The sequence below is a fragment of the Littorina saxatilis genome, linkage group LG1 (genome assembly GCF_037325665.1).
Source record: "Littorina saxatilis isolate snail1 linkage group LG1, US_GU_Lsax_2.0, whole genome shotgun sequence".
In the NCBI taxonomy this organism is placed as follows: Eukaryota; Metazoa; Mollusca; class Gastropoda; order Littorinimorpha; family Littorinidae; genus Littorina; species Littorina saxatilis.
In genome coordinates, this window is record NC_090245.1 from 54,634,695 (window position 1) to 54,651,189 (window position 16,495).

Below are 16,495 nucleotides of genomic sequence, written 5' to 3' on the forward strand. Positions count from 1 at the left end.
AGCGCTCTCCTATGCTGATGATGCAATATTCCTCACAAGTATCCGATAGCGAAAATACGAGGGCTAACTGAGAAGTAGTGTCCGTTTGCGGGTTGCCTGAAACACGGGTTTTCTAAAATATCTCGCCACTGATCTTCACATAATTATTTTAACAGACACAGACACACAGAGACACACAGACACAGACATAGACACAGACACAGACACACACACACACACACACACACACACACACACACACACACACACACACACACACACACACAAACCAAAACTGATGTGAGCAGGATAACCGTTAGTAAATCTTTTATGTCCTTGTAACTGTTATAACACACACACACACACACACACACACACACACACACATGCACCCATGCACGCACACACACACATACACCCACACACACACAAACACACACACACACACACGGAGAGACACACACACACACACACACACACATGCCCCCCGGGAAAATGTTGATAAAAATCAAGGAAAATGGAGCAATCTGGTGCAATCTGAGCCATCAGTTTCTCTTTACTCTCAATTGTTTTCATTTATTTATTTTTAATTTTAATTTTAATTTTAATTTTTAGGCTGGGCGGAGGGGGGGGGGGAGTAGTAGTATCTACTACTGTCACTTACGATTACGTCACCGACATATGACGTCAACGCCATGAGATCCACATGAAATCCACCGATGAGATCCACATGAGATCCACAATAGTGGGTACTGTGTATGTGTGTGTGTGTGTGTCTCTCCGTGTGTGTGTGTATGTGTGTGTGTGTGTTTGTGTGTGTGTGTTTGTGTGTGTGTGTGTGTGTGTGTGTGGGTGTGTGTGTGTGTCACGTTTCAATATGTGGGAAGGTCGGGTGGAAGGACAAGGATATATAGCACAGGCAGAGGAGCATACAATTAAGACACCAAAGACAGAGGTTGCTTTAACCTATCTTTTATTGAAGTAAATGTAACTAAAAATAACCACTCAGGTAGCTTATCTAACTCAGAAATGTTCCAAAACAGTTTAGCTAAGTCTGGTAGCAACCAGAGACAATGCTATCTATAAGTTATAATTTAGAAACAATGAACAGAACTCTAATACAAGAAATAGCAATGCTTACATCTAACCAGAAATAGCAATTATGAATTCTGATATCTACCGGTACCAGAATCAGCTAGAAACAATAACAGAACCAGAAAATATGTATTTAGTGTAAAACCAGAAACAATATGTATTTCTGGTGCAAACCAGAAATATAAACTATGAATATGAAACCAGAAATAGTGTTATAAGGTAATTATTCTAGTAGCAAGAAATATAACTATGAGTTCTGGTATCAACCAGAAAGCAGTATAATTAAAAAGGCAATATTATTCTGGTAGCAAGAAATATAACTATGAGTTCTGGTATCAACCAGAAAGCAGTGTAAAGAAGAAGGCAAGATTCTCCTCAGTGAGCACACTTGAAACCTAAACACAAAATCTGCTGCTGACGCTAGTCGCGAAACACAAGAGCACGAATTCAAAACCACAAGTCGACCGATTACAAACGTCGCGCCAAACTACACGCTAGACCGGTTCACGACAACCCAATAGGAGCACCGCACAGCTCACTATCACAAATCGCATTGTCTGTTCTACTCTATGCTCGCTCTTTTAACGACAGTGGTCACTTCCGATTCCCTGTGGCGATAGGCCAATAGGAAGGCTACCCTGTGTAAGCCAACGGGGGGTGTTCTACTTAAAATGCCTGCCCAATGAAAGGGATCGTTAAAGATGCAGAGAGCCCTGTGTCACACACCGGAAATATTACGAGCAGTTACACTAGCTAAAGGGAGAAGAGGGCCCTGTCTGCATCACACACCGGATAAGGCTCATTAGATTACAAGCAGTGTCAAAGCTGATACTTAATACTAGCTAAAGGGTGAAGAGGGCCCTGTCTGCAGTGCACACCGGATAAGGCTCATTAGATTACAAGCAGTGTCAAAGCTGATACATAATAGTAGCTAAAAGGGGCCGGGAAAGTTATGGGATCTTACCACCTAGATTAGAAATGAATCCGGTCAAGAGTTTGTTTGTTTGTTTGCTTAACGCCCAGCCGACCACGAAGGGCCATATCAGGGCGGTGCTGCTTTGACATATAACGTGCGCCACACACAAGACAGAAGTCGCAGCACAGGCTTCATGTCTCACCCAGTCACATTATTCTGACACCGGACCAACCAGTCCTAGCACTAACCCCATAATGCCAGACGCCAGGCGGAGCAGCCACTCCGGTCAAGAGTCACCCTACGATAGTAAACACACAATAAAGTACAATGCACAAAGACAACCAGGTATTATTTAGTCACTCCTTAGGCACTGATGGTTAGAGGTTACTCCGCTGCTTCTCACCATTTTAAGTTAGGGATTTCCTAGCACAAAGGGCATTATTTAAATGTAAACCCAATGTGACTAGCACACACACACAGGGGGAATAGCTACAGACAGGGGAGGCAACTGGGTCGGGCAGGAGATAATCACACACAAAGAGACGGGGTACGCCACTTGGCTACAAATATATCACAAAAGGTGATTATGAACGGTTAGTTACTACTAACTAACTAACCACACCACGATCCACTCTCGCAGTCATACAAATAGATAGAATCAACAAAAGTATAAGTTTCAGACGCCTGTTTATATACTAACTCACCACCTCCCTCGAGACTTCACTCCAAAAGATGTTTTACGTTCAAAACGTAAAATATAGGTCACTGACAAAAATGCCAGTTAAAGTTTAGAAAATGATAACACGCTGATCCCGTAGAAAAGATAGCCGGTTATGCAAAAGCGCTGGTTAAATGCAGGTGGCAAACCCTCACGTTGTTACCACTCCATATAATCACAAATACACAAGGTGACTTGGTGGTTAAAGGCGCAATGGCATGGTGCACTTAGCTTTTCGTTACGGAGTGGGCGACCCGTAAATAGTCCTTCCCCACTACTGCTTCGTTGATTGGAGTGCCAGTTGGCGTGGAACGAAGCAGGGAATCGTGGGGAAATCAGGCGCCTTAATCAGCTGCTGAAGACAACGGGTATCGTGTAGGTGACGTCACTGCCTGCCGGAAGACCCCTGCAGACGATGACGGCCTCACCGGTTATCCCAGCAGCAGTAACAGCATACAGCAAGACAGCAACAGCGATGACCCGGTTACAGCATATAAGTAGCTAGGTCAGTCACGTAGCGTAGAAAGTAGGCTGCAACAAAAAGCATCGGTGCACTAAACATTCCACGCTACCCTTCACCCTCCACCTTCAACCATGTCACCTTTACATATTTCATGAGCACGTGGGCCTGCACAAACGAACTTTTAAAACAACAAATCAGCCATTTTCCTTCCTTCTCTCCATATCTGCAAAAACCATATACAGATTATTATTTTAGCGTCACAAAGAGCAAATTATGCGCTAACCTGGAAAGAACAACAGAGAGTATTTCATTCCACAAACACAGACTCGTCAACAGCGTTAAATAATGATTTATTACCTCAACAGCCTAATGTAAGTAGCTCTCCTTTAAGCGAATCCGCTCCCTTTTGAATGGCTTCCGTCCGTCGACGAAAATACCGCCATCCCCTTCTTGCTGAATTACTTTATGCGTGGGAAAAAAAACCCGCTCAGCCAAGAATCAAAACCTGTCAACCTTGTTGACAGCACCGCGCAGGTATAACAGCGAAAAGTTTTCTCTCCTTCGCAGTTCCGTAAAGCCCCACTGCACCATGCAGAACGGCACGCTGACTTAAAATAATAAATCACCGCGTGTTGAAAACCATCTAACTTTTGGATGGAGGAAAAACGATCCTTCTCTGTCGCTGCCCTGTGTTCGAGTGTCCTCTCATGTCTTCCCCAAACAACCTTGAAGAAAACATCACGTGACTCCACGTGTCCCGTATCCAGTTCAGTTACCGTCGATCATTTCGCCAAGCAAGCAAAATCACGCACGTGGAACCCCTGTATCAAAATATCACCCCTCGCATGCCAGCCAGGCGTGCAGGAAAACGAATTTCCCGTGCTAAGCTCGGTCAGCAGAAAATAGCCCGTACAAGCACAGGCGCTTTTCGTCGTAATTTGAGAAAGGCACCCCACAGAGTGTTCCTTTCTCGATCCATGTCACTAAATCGTGACAGTGTGTGTGTATGTGTGTGTGTGTGTGTGTGTGTGTGTGTGTGTGTGTGTGTGTGCGTGCTTGCGTGCGTGCGTGCGTGCGTGCGTGCGAGCGTGCGTGCGTGCGTGCGTGCGTGCATGTGTGTGTGTGTGTGTGTTATAACAGTTACGAGGACATAAAAGATTTACTAACAGTTATCCTGCTCACATCAGGTTTTTTTTATACATGTGTGTGTGTGTGTGTGTGTATGTGTGTGTGTGTGTGTGTGTGTCTGTTTGTGTCTGTCTGTCTGTCTGTCTGTCTGTCTGTGTCTGTGTCTGTGTCTGTCTGTGTGTCTGTGTGTGTGTCTGTGTGTGTCTATACGTCACCGACATATGACGTCAACGCCATGAGATCCACATGAGATCCACATGAGATCCACCGATGAGATCCACATGAAAACTCATCTCTGACTCTTGACGTCATGCTACACCACGCGTCACCACTCATCTCTGACTCTTGACGTCATACAACACCACGCGTCACCAGGATGACATCACAGATTCCAACAATTCCGTTTATCAGGGCTTTACGTCATTTCCGATCCCTATGACGTCACTTCCGCTCGTTTATGACGTCGCACCCATTGCGTCATATCAACCAACGCGTCACTTACGATTACGTCACCGACATATGACGTCAACGCCATGAGATCCACATGAGATCCACATGAGATCCACCGATGAGATCCACATGAGATCCACAATAGTGGGTAAATTGACCCTCTGTGTGTGTGTCACTGTGTTTGTGTACGTGTGTGTGTGTGTGTGTGTGTGTGTGTGTGTGTGTGTGTGTCCTGGCGCAATCATCTTCATATAACACGTACATTTATATAGTGGTCTCTGTTTCCTTGCGTATGTGCCCCTACTGATCTGTATCGATGCACAGCACCCCTGATTTAAGCCACACAATAATAGGACAAAATCATATAATTGGCTCTCGATTTCTCAGACTTAGTTATGTGAAGACGGTTCATTCATTTCCGGACAGACGGCATCAAAATAGTCTGTTGAGTTCAAAACAAGCAACTTTGGAATGTCCTCGTTTTAGGGGTCGGATACCCTTAGCTTCAGATAATACCAAGCTGCTGATAAGAAGACATGCCTGTGGTTTTCTCAGTATATTCTTTGAATGAACGATTCATCGCACCACACAATTGAACCATCGATGTTTCATTAAATATCCTCACCGGCAAAAAATCCGCATGTGCTTCATTACAGACTGACTACTAATGGAACAGAAACCTTCTGATGGTTTGGATTATCGTAGTTATGGTTTGACACGCATCGAGCCAATGACTCAGCTCTGCTTAATATGTTCCTCAACTCAAGTTTTGGAGGAAGCAATTAAAGGACCACTGAGACACGAAGCCTTAGAAAGGTTGGACACACAGTCAAGCTTGTAATTTCTCTTTTAGAGATGAATAAAGATTATTGTATTGTATTGTATTGTATTGTATTGTGATTGGGGCATGAACAGCTGTGTTAGTGGACTTCTATAGGATTGCCGTTACGACTAAACGGTACTAAGCAGCGCCTTTTTCATGAACACGCTCAAACGGACATTCTATCTCGAGCGCGACTAAGTAACATGCATCAATAACAGTCCACCAATTCAGCCGTTTATTATATGAATGAGTGTGCTACATGGGCAAGAATGTGCCGTTTCAGATCGACCACGATCAGGGTTCAGAACGTGACAACGTCTAGGCCGACCTTGGCCATCTGCCTTGACAAGCCCTATCAGAACCGCTTCAGTCAAGAGCACCACCTGTATCTGCTGCGTACGCCCATGGACAGCAACAATGGAAGATCGACTGGACGTCTGACTAGGATGGGCGTCAGACAGGCAGTGCAGTAATGTAGGGCCCACCCTGACCAGGGCCTAGAAGTTGTGGGTTTTAGTAGATCAAAGACTTCTTCTTTTTTTTCTTCTTTTTTAAATTTATCTATCCATTGAGCAATTTTGAAGACACCCCCGCTGGAATTGCGGAACTTTTGCTGGTCAGTATAGATATGTGCCGCCTTATGACAGCGCAGGATAGGCAACGGACGCATTGTGTAAGCAATTTTACCTAACTGCTATAGATAGTGCCATAGCCATTCATTCAGATGCGTTCTCTGATTGGTGGAACCGACATATCCGGACTGGGTCACGTGACCGTCTATCCCCAGCATATCTGATCCTTTTCCGGTCAAGATGGCGGAAGGGGTATATAAAGTCTTGTACGTGAGAGAGGACCAGCAGGGGAGAATATACGTGCCACACAGAAAGATGGCCCGTCTTCGGTTAGCCCTCGTGCTGGCCTTAACAGTTGCGTTTCGAGCAACACAAACGCAAGCCGATCAAAGTAAGTCTTTTACCTTTTATGGCGGCAGGTCAAAATAACATTCATATCCGATTTTAACAGAACAAACGTCTTTTGAAGAAAAAAACAAAAACCAAAAACAAACAAACAAACAAACACATAAACATAGCCTACAAACAAACACATAAACATACAAACAAACAGAAACAAAAGCAACTGAGAACCAATGTAGAAACAGCACGTTAAATCTAAGAGCAGGACCAATTTTAGTTTAATGAATTTTAAATGCTTTATTTCTCTGCACACAAAAATACACTGGATTCATCTTTCACCGAGCTAATGTGAGTTAGAGCTGTTCGCGCTTTCCTTCTCGTGGGTTATTTCTATACTTTCCCATTCGTTCTTTCTGTCTCAGCTAGGTTCTGTTTGCTTCTTTTCATGCTTAGATCTATTCCTCTGAATTTTCTTTGTTTGTTTGTTTCTTTCTTTCTTTCTGTCTCCTTTTCCCTCCTTTCTTGCATGAGAATAAGCGTCAGCTGCGTTTTAAAACTGTTGGTTGTACATTTTCGTTGTTGTTTGTTGTTTATTGTTTGTTGTTTGTTGTTGTTGTTGTTGTTGTTGTTGTTGTTGTTGTTGTTGTTGTTGTTGTTGTTGTTTGTTGTTGTTGTGGTGGGGGTGGTGGTGGTTGTTGTGTTGTTGTTGTTGTTGTTGTTGTTGTTCGTAACTCAGTGTTTTGTACAAACCTTTGATATCATATCATGTCATTTTTCGGGTGTTTTATTTTGGTTTTGCTGTTTTTGATTTTCTCACCTCGATTGTTTAATTCATTCAAAAACTAAACAAAAAACAACAACGAACGATTGTAAACTGATGCATCATATGTCATATGTGTTGTTGTTGTTGTCCCAAAACAAACCCTACCTTACGTTTGCGGGGGGTAAATTGTAAATAGTAAAAATCGCATGGAATATGTGAGGATATGTGCAGAAGCTTTTGTTCTTCGAACTAAAAGAGCGTTGTAAACACTAAATCACGATTCCGTTCCTGTTAAAATTTCAGAAGTAGTTTTTTTTTAATTTTTTATTCTGTTAACGAGAGGGAGAAAGAAAGATAGACAGAGAGACAGACCGACAGACTGCCAGATATAACTCGGAGGGACGTCAAAAAGGTTTTCGAGCGGCTGCCATGCCTATTCACAGTACAGGAACTTGAGTTCACGCAAGACGTCGTTTATTTATGAAATTAACAAAGCTATCTTACCACTAACAACAAAACCTGTCCATTGTTTTTGTTCTTATATTTGGGCAATTTTGAATGCAGAAGGAATCTAGATGGGTGACAGCCATCAACTTACTTGAACATACACTTCCCGCCATTTGTATATTGCCGACCACGTGGAACACGAAATTTTTACTCCACGACAAATTTACTCCGGAGTAAATATTTCGTACGAAATTCTATACTCCGAGTACACTTTTCGTACGAGAAAAGATCTCCCCAATGTACGAAAAAATTACTCCCTCCACGCCATTTTGCTCCCCATTTTTTTTTTACTTCCAGTAAAAATCTTGTACGCAAAAATGGGATGCAGGCGAAGGGATAATGCCAATAAGTGATCTCGCGCACACGAATGTCGCGCTACCCTCCTTCCACCCCTTCCACCACCAAGACTAACAGGGGACAAGGGAGTAAAAATTTCGTACAACTGGCATGGGAAGTTAAATTGCTCCTTTTGGGGTGAAGTAATTTATTCGTTATTTATTCGTCAGGGGAGAAACATTTTTGTACGAAATGTTTACTCGGAACTCACCTGTCTTGGGGAGTAATTTTCTCGTGTAATGGGGGAGTGCTTTTTTCGTAAAGGGAGTAACTTTTTCGCACGAAATGTTTACTCCGGATTAAACATCTCGTGGCAGTAATTTTCTCGTGTTACACCGGCAGCAGCGCGGATATATATAATGATACCATGGATACCATACCTTAGTGATTCACAGGTTAAAGCCAAACAAAAATATAATTATGTTGGTTTAGGGTAACATGACCAAATGAAATAGGGTCGGTAGTTCGTTTTTTTGTTGTTGTTTTTAACTTTTTTTTAAAATCTCGGTATGGTTCGCAAAATGTGCCAGAGGTTGGTTTTTTGGATTTTTTTGAGAAATGAAAAAAAAGTTTTAGGGGCGGCGGGAAAAAAATAGGGTCGGTCGGGTTACCCTAAACCAACATATATTTTTGTTTGGCCTAATAGTAGTTGTTTGAATGGAATCTCCACATGCGTCTGAATCTCTCCCATGGCACTGACCTTGAACAACGGAACTTGAAACTGTCTATCCCTTTGGATGACATAGAACAAAAAGTAGCAAGGTTCATTTTGCACCATGGAGGCAACGCCGGACAAAAAACAGACACTGAATCGGACGACGGAAGGATGGTCTGAGGACAGATACCATCAACATTTTGACTTTGTCACAGTTTGTGGGTTGAGCACGACCGATAAACTCACCTGAGTAAGTTACAGTATAGTCAGTAGAGTCCGGAAGTATGCCGCGTGGTTGAACGGCTGTCCGTCTCTGGGCATAATTAAATTTCACGTGGATGTCCAAGGTGTTTTTAAAGCTAGATCTTTCCATACTTTCAGAGTTTGATGGTCTCCAGACACGACTCAAGTCGGGTTGATCCTCGTCCAATTTAGAGTTCACAGCAGGGTCGAGTTAGGTTAAACAAAAAACATTGTACATGTACGTGAACAATTTGGAACTACAGCTTTGAAACTCAGTTGTAAAGGTAGAAAGTAGGGAAAAGGCCATCCTTTTAAGTTATCATTATTCTCAGTCCATCTCGTTTTGTAAAGTCACAACATCGTGTAGTGTCGGCAAATTCATGTGTGTGCTTATTAGTACGTACTATAATGTTTTGCTGGAATTTCAAAGAATTGCAGGTTTTACAGAATCGACAGCGTTTTACCAATTTTGCGTAATAAAGAAATGACTGGCAAATCCGCGAAACAACAGATAATTGTTTTCTGATTCGTGTTTCACACGACGAAAGCGAATCACATGAGTATTTTCTATTCTTGTTTTATTATTGAAAAGAACTCGCTCATCTTCTATTTCTTTCTATCCCTCTCTTCCCCTCAATTAGTCATGCCCCTCTGTCTGTCTGTCTGTCTGTTTGTAGGTTTGTAGGTTTGTCTGTCTGTCTGTCTCTCTTTCTCTCTTTGTAACTGTAATCATAATGTTCACCCCCCCCCCCCCCTCTGTCTGTCTGTCTGTCTGTCTATTTCTCTTTGCCAAATGTCTCTGTCTCTGTCTCTCTCTATATAATTATTTCTGTTTCTATCTCTCTTTTTTACTGTCTCTGTCTGTCTTTGTCTCTCTGTCTTTCTCACTCTCTGTTTGTGTCAGTATGTCTCTTTGTCTCTCTTTTTTATTATATTTAGTCAAGTTTTGACTAAATATTTTAACATCGAGGGGGAATCGAAACGAGGGTCGTGGTGTATGTGCGTGTGCGTGCGTGCGTGTGTGTGTGTGTGTGTGTGTGTGTGTAGAGCGATTCAGACTAAACTACTGGACCGATCTTTATGAAATTTGACATGAGAGTTCCTGGGTATGAAATCCCCGAACGTTTTTTTCATTTTTTTGATAAATGTCTTTGATGACGTCATATCCGGCTTTTCGTGAAAGTTGAGGCGGCACTGTCACGCCCTCATTTTTGAACCAAATTGGTTCAAATTTTGGTCAAGTAATCTTCGACGAAGCCCGGACTTCGGTATTGCATTTCAGCGTGGTGGCTTAAAAATTAATTAATCACTTTGGTCAATAAAAATCGGAAAATTGTAAAAAAAAAATAAAAATTTATAAAACGATCCAAATTTACGTTTATCTTATTCTCCATCATTTGCTGATTCCAAAAACATATAAATATGTTATATTCGGATTAAAAACAAGCTCTGAAAATTAAATATATAAAAATTATTATCAAAAATAAATTGTCCAAATCAATTTAAAAACACTTTCATCTTATTTCTTGTCGGTTCCTGATTCCAAAAACATATAGATATGATATGTTTGGATTAAAAACACGCTCAGAAAGTTAAAACAAAGAGAGGTACAGAAAAGCGTGCTATCCTTCTTAGCGCAACTACTACCCCGCTCTTCTTGTCAATTTCACTGCCTTTAATTGCCATGAGCGGTGGCCTGACGATGCTACGAGTAAAATGGCATTGCGTTCAGTTTCATTCTGTGAGTTCGACAGCTACTTGACTAAATATTGTATTTTCGCCTTAAGCGACTTGTTTTATTTATCAAGAACAGCGTACTTTGTTTATATCATTAGGCGATATAAACTGCACAATACTCCGAACAAATAGTGGTCTTTGAAAGAGTTAAAATCCAGCTATCAATAGCTTTGAACTGTTTCTGGTTCAACGCTTTCATCATGAACTAATATTTCATGTTAAATGTATGTGCTTCACGACGTGGATAATCAGAGAATATTACAGTTCTTGAGTGTAGTGTGCGTTTTCCTTTATTCCGGTTTTCAGACGGTTTCAAACAAAAAACAAAGTGTGTGTCTTTTGACGCGAAGTCAAATCGATCAGAGAGTATCGTTAGCAATAGGCCGCTAGCTGGAGAGAGAAAACACACACCATTGAACCCCATTGGCCTTGTGCAATAATTGAGTTTTGTTTGTTTGTTTGTGTGTTTGTTCGTTAGTTTATTTGTTCAGGTTTTATAATGATCATTTCCTACCTTTTAATTTGCTGTGAGCAGTAACTTCATATGACTGATGAAGAATTAATATTACTTGGTGCTTACTTGTGCAATACTGTCTCAAATTTTGACTTTCAAGTGTATGAGCATTTCCGATCACAGTGCAAACGTTGAATTTTGTCAAAACAACTATGTAAGCCGACACAGATCCAAGCTTTTACATTGGAGAGGAAGATCCTTTCGCTTGCACACACCGTTACTAAAAATCTACAGCTTGGCTGCTTTTCGTATGGAGTGATTTTTTCCCAACAAATATTTTTAATCAGATTGGCACAGTTGTCATTTACGAAACTAAATCAAGAAATAATTTCTTCTCTGCACAGAAAACATCCAGGCTGAAGATTAGTGTTATGTATGGGTTCAAGTGCTAGTCTTTCGGATGAGACGAAAAACCGAGGTCCCTTCGTGGACACTACATTGGGGGTGTGCACGTTAAAGATCCCACGATTGACAAAAGGGTACGTCTTTCCTGGCAAAATTATATAGGCATAGATAAAAATGTCCACCAAATACGCGTGTGACTTGGAATAATAGGCAGTGAAAGGTGAATGCTCGCCCTAATAGGCTTGAGGTTTGCTGGCCGATGTGAATGCGTGATATATTGTGTAAAAAATTCCATAAATAAATCCCTGCGCCTTGAATCCGTGGTTGAGATATGTGCGCGATATAAATTGCATAAAATAAATAAAATAAAATAAAAAATAAAAATAAATGTATGTGTCCAAGTGGGAGGATGTTCCTATCCCATGTAAAAGCCTGGGCGGATCTGTGGTGGTTTACGCGATGATTTACACGAGAAGGAGGGTACCTTTAAAAGTTCTTTTTAAAATGACAAACAGACAGACATTTTAGACTTGATGTCGTTGTGAGACTGTTACCCGTCAGTTCTAAATTCCCACACTAGAAGCCAGATGTACCACCGCTTTTTTGTTAACGTTTAGATGCATGCGATAAGTTAGAGGTCGTACAAGTATTTATCTGTCAAGCTGAAGCTCTTTTCTCGGCTTCGCTTGTCTTAAAAACTGGCACGAGCTTCCTGAATACCGAAAAAAGATAAGAGGGGACTCTCTCTCTCTCTCTCTCTCTCTCTCTCTCTCTCTCTCTCTCTCTCTCTCTCTCTCTCTCTCTCTGTCTCTCTGTCTCTGTCTCTCTGTCTCTCTCTGTCTCTGTCTGTCTGTCTCTCAGTCTCTCTCACGGTCAGTATCTCTCAGTCTCTCTCTCTCTCTCTCTCTCTCTCTCTCTCTCTCTCTCTCTCTCTCTCTCTCTCTCTCGAGTCTCTCTCTTTTATTGAGTTGCCCTCAATGGGCGAGGGCCGGATGACAAAAAAAGCATGTTTGCATTGCTTATTCCTTCGCCCTCGAAAAATAAGTTCAGTTCAATTCTCTCTCTCTCTCTCTCTCTCTCTCTCTCTCTCTCTCTCTCTCTCTCTCTCTCTCTCTCTCTCTCTCTCTCTCTCTCTCTCTCTCTCTCTCTCTCTCTCTCTCTCTCTCTCTCTCTCCGACACCTCATCAGTTGAATTTTGAATATTCTGGAAACTATAATGACACGGTCAGTGAAGGTCTATAGTTGCTATACGCCGTCAGGCTTTTCTCCAAAGTGGCTGATGCAATAAATAATTGAAATTCACATTTAAACGTTCTCAATCGCAGCAGTACTCAATTAGGAACATCAATATAATTATGTACACTAAACCTAAGATTGAATAAGCGATTAATCCAGCTCAAACTTTAACAATGGCATTGTTTTGGACGAATGTGGGAAATATAGCAAATGGTCAACCTGCCGCGGGTTTCCGATGAAATGCAAGATAAGTCACACAGCAAGGACCTTTGCCATATGACACATAACAGGTCGAAGTTCGTGACCCTAATGGCACACCTTTCAGTGACGGTTTCTTTGACATTTTTCCGTCCGGCGCGTTTGCTTTTTTCTCTCTCATAACTTGTGTACACTACATTGGGGTATGCACGTTATAGATCCCACGATTGACAAAAGGGTCTTTCCTGGCAAAATCAGTTGTATAGGCGTAGATAAAAATGTCCACCAAAATACCCGTGTGACCTCAGTGGAATACTGAACAGGCCGTGAAAGGTGGATGCAGCGCTGTTAACCCGTGATTTGTAAAAATGTAAAAATATTTTACAAATCACGTCGACCCTAAAACCGCGATTTGTAAAAATGTAAAAATGGAAAAATATCGCATTCCACAAAGTAATGCATGCCTTTTATTATTATTATTTTTCTTGTTTAGAGCCTCTACGCTGAGTGGTGGGGGTGGTTTTAGTTCCACATCCCATTTTGGTGCAATCCCATTTTGCCGCCGTCCCATTTTTTGCCCCATCCCATTTTCGCGACATTTCACAAGCCAAACGTCATTTTACTAACATGTCATAACAATAGCGCGACATCCCATTTTGACACCATATCCCATTTGGCCGCCATGCCGTTTCACCGCATTCCATTTCGCCCCCATCCCATTGTCGCGACATTTCACAAGCCAAGCGTCATTTTACTACCGTGTCATAATAATTGCGCGACATCCCATTTTGACACCATCCCATTTGGCCGCCATCCCATTCTTTATTTATTCTTCTTGCCAAGCCTCACTATACTACTATACTGCGTTATTCAACTAGGAAGACATTCCGTTTTCGCCAAATCCCAATTTTGTCACAATCCAAAATGTCGCGAAATAGGGATGGCGGCGAAATGGGATGACGGCAAAACGGCATGGCGACAAAATGGAATGTGGCGCTAGTGGTATGACACGGTGGTAAAATGACACTTGGCCTGTAAAATGTCGCGAAAATGGGATGGGGGCAAAATGGGATAACGGCGAAACGGGATTGCGCCAAAATGGGATGTGGAGCTAATGGTACATGACATGGTGGTAACATGACACTTGGCCTGCAAAATGTCGCGAAAATGGGATGAGGGCGAAATGGGCTAACGGCGAAACGGGATTGCGCCAAAAAGGGATGTGGAGCTAATGGTACATGATATGGTGGTAAAATGACACTTGGCCTGAGAAATGTCGCCAAAATGGGATGGGGGCGAATTGGGATAACGGCGAAACGGGACTAATAGATCCCTTGCCTTTGGGGTAGTGCGACTCACGGTCACTGCTAGCTTTCCACTGGGAGGAAGCGACCGGAATTTCCCAACGATGGGACATCCTAGTAATGAAAAAAAAAAAAAAAATCTTAAAATTAACAGTCGCGCTACCCCAAAAGTCAAGGGATTTCGTTTTTGTCCCTTGACTTTGGAGATGACAAGAAAATATCGGGCGCAAAAACGTGATTTGTAAAAATTGTTACAAATCACGGGGCGTGCCCCGCGATTTGTAAAAAATTGTCACAAATCGCGAGGCGCGCCCCGTGATTTGTAAAAATGTTTTTACAAATCGCGAGGCGCGCCCCGTGATTTGTAAAAATGTTTTTACAAATCGCGGGGCGCGCCCCGTGATTTGTAACAATTTTTACATTTTTACAAATCACGGGTTAACAAGGGCCTATATAGGCTGTTGATTTACTCAGTGGCCGATGTGAATTCCATCTCACACGGCATTAATAGGTAACATGCGCCTTGAGTCGCCTTGTGTGGTGAGATACGTGCGCGATATAAATCCTCGTAAAAAAAAAATTAAAAAAATAACTTGCAGCGGAGTGTTCACTGAGGCTTGAGAAGGAGGGGAAGGGGGGGGGGGGGGGAGCTGTCAGTGAACTTGAGATAGAAGTTTTGGGTACTCTGACCGTTGACCGTGACTGGCTCGGTCAGTACTGAAACTGAAGCCACGGCGTCAACGTACTCGGTTCAATCGCACTGACTCATGATTCACTTTTGTCCCTCGGCTATTCTCTTTACTGACTTGACGCAGGTAAAAGTACACACACCTGTAAAGCTATTGATCAATCAATTAGTTAATCAATGCCAGTTACTGAGTCGGTCACTCCGCACCGCGGCAGTCGGTCAACTGAAGCCGTCAGTCAACAAAGTTTATTCGAATTACCTCTGGAATTACTGACTCAGTTGAACCGTGGCCGTGACTCAAGGCCAACGAGTGACTGGAAAACAAAACAGCTGCCCTCTTGTGCAGGCTCTCTGATTTTTCACCGGGGCAGAGAGTTTCCAAATAATTATTTTACCTTATTTGTTTTACTCATTTTATTTGGCTGCATTTTACTTTACGTCACTGATCTCATTGCACCTATTCCCAAACGGTGTGAGCGATTACCAAATGGATCGGATCCCCTGTTGACAGTCTCAGGTCAGCTTGCGCCGTGGCTTTTGCCTGTTGCGCGATATTTTCGATTTGGCTCTTTTAAACTTTGCGAGTAAGCTTACTTCAGATAATTTCACTCCGATTCTCAACCCATCCTTAAAACTTGCGACCTACGCACAGGTGAACATTTAAGAGCCATGCATTTCTAGCCAGGTTTTCTTGATTTAGATTCATATGGTGATATGATATGATATGTTGACAGACAGAGACTATAGACTATACAGATGTGTACTCTACAGTCTCTGTGACAGACTGGTAGTGGTACTCAGGCTGTTGAGCCTTTGTCTGATCTTTTGATCAGTTGCTATCCTAGCCTAACTTGAGCTGGGTAACCTACACGATCTTTTGACCGTGGCCTATTCTATCAACTTTTTCTTGGCTGGTGGGAATTTGTAGTGAGAGGCATACTGACATTTGGGCTATACATATAGTCTTTCAGTGCATTGTCCAGGCGATTTTTGAAACTGTTCATTGTCGGCGCTTCTACCACATTCTTGTCCAAGGAGTTCCATGTGTCTATGATTCTGTTCGTGAAGAAAGATTGTCGGAGAGCTGTTCTGCATTGTTTCTTCTTGAGCTTGAACTGATGTCCACGGGTATTACACAGGCTATTCAGCTCCAGTGGGTTCTTGCAATCGTAGTATCCATGCACGAATTTGTATGCTTCAATCATGTCTCCCCGGATACGCCTATAGCACATGCTTGGAACTTTCAAGACTCTCAAACACTCTTCGTAACTCAAGGTCTTCAACCCTGGGATACACTTCGTGGCTCTTCTTAACACACCTTCAATCAGATTTTTATCTTTCTCGAGTCTGGGACTCCACACCACATTTGCAAATTCCAGATGAGGCCGTACAAGTGCAACAAAGAGAAGTCTTAGCGTTTCTGCGTCCAAATGCTCATAAGACCGTCTTATGAGACCCAGGATTCTATTTGCTTTGTTGACTT

General features: G+C 42.3%; 1 protein-coding gene across 1 annotated transcript in view; it reads left to right on the plus strand.

Moving 5' to 3' along the window:
• Positions 1-6,442: 6,442 nt before the first annotated feature.
• The window catches only part of LOC138974150 (uncharacterized), a 127,960-nt gene continuing 117,907 nt past the window's right edge, over positions 6,443-16,495 (plus strand). The window contains exon 1 of the mRNA XM_070346848.1: positions 6,443-6,535. Coding sequence (XP_070202949.1) covers positions 6,460-6,535 — 76 coding nt within the window. The 5' untranslated portion in view covers positions 6,443-6,459. The remainder of the gene's footprint in view (positions 6,536-16,495) is intronic.